The sequence below is a fragment of the Musca autumnalis genome, unplaced genomic scaffold (assembly GCF_047663935.1).
Source record: "Musca autumnalis isolate F117 unplaced genomic scaffold, ASM4766393v1 scaffold_2, whole genome shotgun sequence".
NCBI lineage: Eukaryota > Metazoa > Arthropoda > Insecta > Diptera > Muscidae > Musca > Musca autumnalis.
The window spans coordinates 195278388-195286863 of record NW_027411755.1 but is presented as its reverse complement, the minus strand read 5'-3'; the positions used below and the strand labels follow the sequence as shown (position 1 = coordinate 195286863).

General features: G+C 38.2%; 1 protein-coding gene across 1 annotated transcript; it reads right to left on the bottom strand.

Annotated features, from left to right (window-relative positions):
• Positions 1-4362: 4362 nt before the first annotated feature.
• LOC141392484 (uncharacterized) lies at positions 4363-7780 on the bottom strand. The gene is made up of 5 exons (XM_073965421.1): positions 6958-7780; positions 6419-6817; positions 6007-6306; positions 4867-5619; positions 4363-4511 (listed from the first exon to the last, which is right to left on the bottom strand). The coding sequence occupies exons 1-5, from the start codon at positions 7778-7780 to the stop codon at positions 4363-4365; spliced, it is 2424 nt and encodes an 807-aa protein (XP_073821522.1).
• Between the last annotated feature and the right edge of the window lie 696 nt (positions 7781-8476).

The following is an 8476-nucleotide window of genomic DNA, read 5'->3' as shown; positions in this document are numbered from 1 at the left end:
CACAAAGTGCTTTAAACTGTCAATTTATGGTGAAGGGTATAATAAAAGAGATTTTATATCTTAAATTTGGGTGATACCATTACATGGAGTTTATGTCAAAACATTGATTTATATTATGAAGTTTCTAGAGGGATGCCTAATTATGGCTGTATCAATACTGGATAGATAACTAAATTTTACACGGAGAACCCAAACAACGGGCCAGCAACGCGGACTGGGTCAGCTAATATATCATAAAAAAATATCATTATATTCGAATACCGAATTTGCAAATAAAGAAGCGATACTCTGGATGTTATGACTTCTTATACTTGCCTCCAAAATATTCCATAAATTTTCTATAGGATTCAAATCCCGGGTTTTGGGAGGTGTTTGAATCACTTTTGTCGGTCCAATCCATCAAGCACCTCCTCCGAAATACTTTTGAACTTTAATCTTAATCCACATTTTTTCGGCAAGTTCAAATGTCCAAAAAGGGCCAAAAAGTTCTGAAAAGACACTAAATATATTCGATCTGTCCGTACATGAAAGTTTCAATTCACATAGGCTGAGGGTATACCTCTCTCGACAAATCCGACTGATCCTTTTTTACTTGTTTTTTTTTAGCTTGTGACTTGTACGTGTCCTTATCTGCTTGAATCTTGAGCTGCTAACTACCATGTTTTTTGCAGCTGCCTTTAACTTCTTTGTCAGATGTTTCATTGCTGAGACTGAATTTCCTGATTGTTAGGACAAAGATATTCTCCTTTTCAATTATGTCATTAAAATCACCTGGACTAATGTTAATGTCGTGGGTAGGGCAACGGTCATAAGTTTTTTTCTAAGCACATTTCTTCTATGGGAACATGGGGGCAAATCAACCAGACAATTCCAAAGTTATCGTGCTCATGCACGAAAAAAATGTGCATTTGTAATCAGGACCATTCCCAAACAGCTCTTAAACTTAACTTAATCGAAGGAATGGACACCTTAAAAAAAGAGAAGAGACCTCAAGTTATTCTAAAGTACTCTATTCTCTACTTTCATTAGTGAATCCTGTGTTCATAGCAGATTATAAAAACTCCTTCAACAAAAAACACAATATAATCATAATTATTCTCTTACTAAGAATGTTTTATTCCTTCCAACAAAAACAACACTACCTTCGAACAATAAATATTCCAAAACTCCTCAAAACACGTTCATGCAAAATAGATCTCCAAACGAAATATATAAATAAAGCTATTTTTCTTTTACTTTTGTGAAATAAATCCCTGTGATGACATAAATCATGACCATAAAACATCAACACTAAATCCATAATGGGATATGTCCAAGTGTACAATGCAACAAAAGCAACTACAACAACAGGCCATGGAAACTATCAACAACCTAGCAAAAATCCATTATATTCCTTAAGAAAATAATCGAAAAAATGTCACATTAAAAAGAAAAATTATGACCATAACACACGGATGAGAACTCTCTCCACACACACACCCATAGATACGCATTCACCCCTACAAGAAGAAACAGCCTAACAACAAACTGTATATCTCTGATATACAATCCCAAAACACAATTTGTATTCCCTTTCACTCCAATCCACTGCTGGGGAGTGGGGATGAGGGAACGTAGAAAAAATAGAAAATAGATTTAGCATAATAATGGCCAAAATATTACACTTGTGAATACACTCTGCTACGCATCTATGCTAAAATAAGTGGATATTCACAACTGTAACGAAGAGATATTTTCTTTTTCCCATTCACTTTTTTATCATTTTAATGTTCGTGGTGTTCATACTTGGCAAATGGAGAAATGATAACCCTCCCCCTACAACAATGGGGCACAATACAAAGGCATCTAAATCTTGTGCGACCTAAGATTTTAATGCGTTACAAATGTTTTTGTGGCAACCGAGCACAAACGTCAGCACACACACACACACCGAGACACATTCTCATAGGCAAAACAGTTAGTTGTTTTGTGAATACCCCCCTACAGAATCCGGGGTATACTTTTAATGGTCAATTGGTATTAGAGTAGCTTTTTTGTTCGCTTTGAGTGCGATTGTACCTGTGTGCCCGAGCAGCTAATGTGTAATACACAGAGTCGTGTGTGTGTTTGACTTGGTAGTAGTATTTTGTGCAGAAATGTTCACCTTTTGGTTATACATGAATTATTTCTTTTTTATCATTGCACTGAACACAGTGGGTGGAATATCTAGATTTTTTTAACAATATTTTTCAAGCAACATCAAAGCAATAAGCGTAGATTTTCAAGTAACATCACATCATGGACCATCGTACCTCTAATCTTAGATTTTTAAAACAATATTTTTCAAGGACCATCACAACAATAATCTTGGATTTTTTAAACAACATTTTTCACGGACCATCGCAGCATTAAGCGTGGATTTTTTTAAGCAAATTTTTTTCACTTTTGTTGGAACAACAATATCTACTTTTGTTCCAACAACACATTTGTTTTGTTCAAGAATTGAAATTGCAAATCCAAAAATACCATCGTTTGCTCCAAACATACAAAAAAAAAACTTGCGAAATTCGAAAATAAAAAAACAAAGATAAGGGGAACTCACCAAAATTGTTTTTTCACCACGGCATCGAATACCGAGAGAAGAGAATACAAGTGTCGAAGAAAAGATAATAATATTGTCGAGCAGAAAAAAACTATTGTTGGATATGACAAAAACAATTGTTGTAATTAACAATAACAATTGTTGGACTCACGATACTACATGCGGAATCTAACAATATCTTTACAATACATATTTTTCTCTTCGAATATTGTTGGATCAAACATATTTTCTTCTCTGCGTGCGTCAAAGCTATAAACGTGGATTTTTTAAACAATATTATTCGTGGACAATCACAGTAACAAACGAGAATTTTTAACAATATTTTTCATGTAACATCAAGGCAATAAGCATGGATTTTTTTTTAAATATTTTTCAAGTAATATCACAGCAATAAGAGTGGATTTTTCAACAACATTTTTCATGTAACATCAAGGCAATATGCGTGGATTTGTTACCAATATTTTTCAAGTGACGACGGGGATGAGAGACACCAAGCAACGGCTTTATCTTGGTCGCTCTTAAATCTCAAGTAAACACTGACCTCCCCGTGGTGTCACCTTTAACACTCGTTAAAGGTAGTGAGCTAACATATGCCGCGTGTACACCCATAAGAACGTTAAAAACTTGTGTTTGGGCGTCGGGTTAGTAACCCTCCCATAGAAAACGCAGCCTTCTATGAAACAACAAAAGAAAAGCAAAACAAACCCCTCTAAAGTTGACGAACCCCACAAACGTTTTAAGGACCATGATCTGCGAATCTGCACCTGCGCATTGGCAGATGTACTTGAAGAGTACAAGGCCGTCATTACTGCTATAGTTTATCTAGTGTTATTGAAATAAAAGACGGTCACTTCTCTTAACAACTATTTTAAACTATTTATTTGATATTATTTAATTTAGTAAAAAGGAATACAATTTCAATTAGGTCGATTTGCCACAACTGTGGTGTTGAAGATTTCGCGAGCAACTAACTTCTGTTTTCTTTTTTGTTGCCTCTTGTCAGAGTTACCATCACTCATCTTATTTGTTAACTGCGGGGACGGATATGCCACAACCACTCCCCCTCCAGTGACACAGTCACGATCATTCGGGAAAGAAATCTTCCTCGTTGATGGAGTAGGTGCGGTTGAATCTTCAGAAGGAGATTGCGTTGTATGCTGATTTAGAGGGAATTAAATTTTCAAGTTGAGTTGGCGTTGCAGTCTGTTTATGACTTATAATGATGTTGGAATTAGAATCGTTGAAGTCGAAAACTGGTTTGAGACGATCGACTGTAACGTTAATGTTTTTGTCCTTGATTCGAATTGTGAATAATCGATCTGTTATTCTGTTGATAACTTCATAAGGTCCAGTGTAAGGAGGTTGTAATGGTTCTCGTACAGCGTCTGTTCGTAGAAATACGTGTGAACAGGTATCGATGTCTTTGAGTTTGAACATTTTACTCTTCGTGTGATGTGCAGTTGGAGTTGGACGTAGCATTCGGAAATATTCTCGAAGTTTTTGAAGAAATTCTGTAGAATCAGCATGTTGATTGTTGTCTTCATAAAATTCGTTTGGAAGTCTCAACTGACCACCGTAGAGAAAATCTGATGGTGAAGCTCTAAGGTCTTCTTTAAATGCAGTTCGGAGTCCAAGTAGTACTGTTGGTAATATGTCAACCCAGGATACTGTTGGATGACACATTAACGCTGCTTTAAAAGTTCGATGCCACCTCTCAACCATGCCGCTGGATTGAGGGTGGTACGCTGTTGTACGTGCTCGTTTAGCTCCTGTGAAAGCTGCTAATGATTTGAAAAGCGCTGATTCAAATTGAGTGCCTTGATCTGTTGTAATTGTTTTTGGGCAATCAAATCTTGAAATCCAAGTTGACCAAAATGCAGTAGCAACTGTTTGAGCGGACATGTTTTTGAGCGGAACAGCTTCAGGCCATCTGGAAAAACGATCTATCATTGTTAGACAGTATCTGTATTCTTGTACTGCTGGCATTACAACAATGTCTAAGTGTACGTGATCAAAACGATTGTCTGGAACGTCGATTTTGTTCGGAGTTAAACGGTTATGTCTGGTAATCTTTGCTTTTTGGCAATGTAAACAATTACGACAAAGATTGATGATGTCTTTTTTAATTCCGGGCCAGATGTATTTTGTTCGTACTTGCTGTAGTGTTGAGCGACCGCTGGGGTGTGAAAGTCCGTGCACGGTATTGAAAATTTGTTTGCGCAGTGCGTCCGGAATGTATGGACGGACGTATCCCGTTGAGATGTCGCAATAAATTGATGTGTTACCATAATGAACTATTTGCAGTTTCAGAGAATTGTTGCCATTGATGATAGTTTTCAACTCATCGTCAGATTGTTGTGCTTTCTGTATGTCTTCGGTTGAAACGGTTGACGGCATTGAGATTTCGTTGAGTCGTGAAAATGCATCAGCGACGGTGTTTTCGGGTCCAGAAAGATAAATTATATCAGTTGTAAATTGTGATATGAAATCTAAATTTCTGAGTTGTCGGGGAGATGCTTTTTCAGGCCGTTGAGAAAATGCGTATATGAGCGGTTTATAATCGGTTTTGATGACGAAATGTCGTGCTTCCAGCATGTGTCGAAAATATTTCACAGCTTTGTAAATAGCGAGCAATTCTCGATCATATGTGCTGTATGACTTTTCAGATTTTGATAACTTACATGAGTAAAATCCTAGAGGTCTCCAAGTACCGTTGAAGTTTTGTTCCAAGACGGCACCGATGGCACTGTCTGATGCATCCGTTACTAATGCTAGTTCTAGGTCTGGAGCTGGATGTGCTAACATAGTAGCTTCACCAAGGCTTCGTTTGCAAATCTCAAAAGCGTTTTCTGATTCAGTTGTCCATGGAACTTTGCGTTTATCATTTTTCTTTGAATTCCCAACGAGTTCGTTAAGGGGTGCTTGTTGGTGTGCTGCATGTGGTATGCAGCGCCTGTAGTAGTTTATGACACCAATAAAGCGACGAAGCTCACAGATAGTTTCTGGCTTCTTGTAATTTTTTATGGCATCAATACGATCTGTGGGTGGGGAACAACCATTTGCGTTGATTATGTAGCCAAGAAATCTTACCTCAGGTACACCAAAATGGCATTTGTTGGGGTTGATGGTGAGTCCGAAGCGTCGTAAAATTTCGAAGACTACACGAAGATGTTCTCGATGTTGTTGTGGAGATTCGGACATAATGATAATGTCGTCGATGTAACAAAATACGAAGTCAAGTCCTCGGAACACGTTGTCCATGAAACGTTGGAATGTTTGTGTTGCGTTCCTCAAACCGAAAGGCATGTACAAAAATTCTAGTAATCCGAACGGAGTACATACTGCTGTTTTTGCGATGTCTTCTTCAGCCATGGGTATTTGATAATAGGCTCTTGTAAGGTCAAGAGTTGTAAGTATTGACTTACCGTGAAGATTTTCTGCATAGTCGTGTATATGGGCAATAGGGTAGCGGTCTGGAATTGTTTGTGAGTTGAGTTTACGATAGTCACCGCAGACACGCCAGCCACCTGTTTTCTTAGCGACCATATGAATAGGACTAGCCCAAGCACTCTTTGATGGACGACAAATACCTTGTTCGATGAGATAATCCATTTCGGCTTTAGCTGCTTTTAATTTATCACCCGAAAGACGTCGTGGACGATCAGCAACTGGAGATCCTGTTGTTTCGATGTGATGTACCACAATTAATTCATCTGTTGGTTTTTCTAAGCGTTGATGTTTTGGTAATGTCTTCAAATCCCTTTAGTAGATCTGCGAAAGGAGATGCAGAATTCAGTGTTGAAATTCCAAATTGTTTTGTTTGCGAAATTACACCACGGTTGGATAATTTGGTTTTGTTGTCGATAAGACGTTTTTGTTTGAGATCAATAAGTAAATCAAAGTTGACTAGAAAATCGGCACCTATTATTGGTGTGTGCACGTCAGCAATCACATATAACCACTTGAATTCTCGTCGAAGTCCAAGGTCGAGTTTCAATACACAATCACCAAATGTTTTGATTTCACTTTGATTTGCAGCCAAAAGTGTAAGTTTGGACGGCTTAAGTTTTTCTTTGATTATAGATGGGGGTACGACTGATACCGCTGATCCAAAATCAATGAGATAACGTGAATTTGTTGACTTGTCGTAAAGATGTAGACGTTTTTCACAAGCGTTGTTGTTATTGCTGCTGTCGCCAACCGATTTGACTGACGACAGCCCAGTTAGTTTTCCGGCTGAAATCGTGAACAATCAGGTTTACATTTTCTTGCGTTGTCACCAAATTTGAGATGAAAATAGCACAAATTTCGGTGGTTTGAATTTTGACCACTTGGCGAACGATTTCTTGATTTGGAACGATGTCGTGCATGCTTACCAATTTGTTGTTGGATTTTGTCGACCTTATCTGAAAGTTCCCTTATTGTTTGGCACATATCGGCGAAAGACATTCTTTGGTTAATTGCATCAACAGCTGGTTGTTGTGATGTTGAAAGAGAATTAACACAATTGTTGTTGTTTGCTTCAAACATTTTGTCAGCAATTTTTGCCAATTTTTCCAGGTCTTCTTCTTCACAGGCGGTTAGAAAAGGTCTCATGTTTTCTGGCATTTGCACAAGAAACAGTGTTCTGATGATTGCCTCGTTGCCTTTACCAGGAGCAAGTCGTTTCATGTGTGCCAAAATTGACGTTGGTTTCATGCCGTTTGTTTCACCACCTTGTATCAAACGTCGTAGTTTTGACTCGGGAGACTCAGCAAACTTGGAAATAATTCTTTCTTTTATTGCTAAATATTTGCTTGAGTCCGGTGGATTTGTGATAAGGTCTTCAACTGACAACAATACTTCGTCTTCAAGACGGACACTCACCAGATCGAACTTGTCGTTATCCGCTGTTATGTTACACAGGGCAAATGAACGTTCCACTTGCGCAAACCATAAATGCGGGTTTCTTTCGTTAAATTTAGGAATGTGTACCTTTTGTAGATTAGGTCGTGTGTCTTCATGCCGAGTGGCACTACTCAAGGCAGCCAGTTGTTCCCGGAGCGATTGGATTTGCCGTTGCAAGTCTTCTGCCATGTTGTTGTCCGTTACGATGTTGCTGCTTTCGAAGAATTCGGCTTCGTCTTCACTACTATTGGAGTCGACCTCTTTATAGTTGATTGGATTGCGTCGTCTCAGTTGCCGTGTTGAATCAACCATAAGTTTTCAAAGTGTTTTTGTTAAAAAAATTCTGAGAAGCAAAATGACCGTTGAAACTGTTGTCGAGCAAAAGCGGGCATGCACGTTTGTGTACTTGAATGTATGTACGTGTTTATGTGTGCGTATGCCGGTATTATGAATTTCCACGAACTATCGCGATTTGCTTGTTGCAAATTTTTATTTTGTTTTGTTTGTTCGTAGACGGGGTCACCACTATAGTTTATCTAGTGTTATTGAAATAAAAGACGGTCACTTCTCTTAACAACTATTTTAAACTATTTATTTGATATTATTTAATTTAGTAAAAAGGAATACAATTTCAATTAGGTCGATTTGCCACAACTGTGGTGTTGAAGATTTCGCGAGCAACTAACTTCTGTTTTCTTTTTTGTTGCCTCTTGTCAGAGTTACCATCACTCATCTTATTTGTTAACTGCGGGGACGGAGATGCCACACTGCCATACAGGAAATACCATGGAACGGGAAAGGCGTCACAGCAACACCTAAAGGTGACGAACTCTATTATAGCTGCCATGACACAAAGCATGAGTTCGGTTGCGGATTTGTAGTTGGTCGGAGGCTAAAACATCTGGTCTCAAGCTTCACCCCAGTGAATGGAAGACACGCTGCAATTCGATTAAAAGCAAAAAGCTTCAACATCAGCTTTATTTGCGCTCATGCTCCCTCTGAAGACAA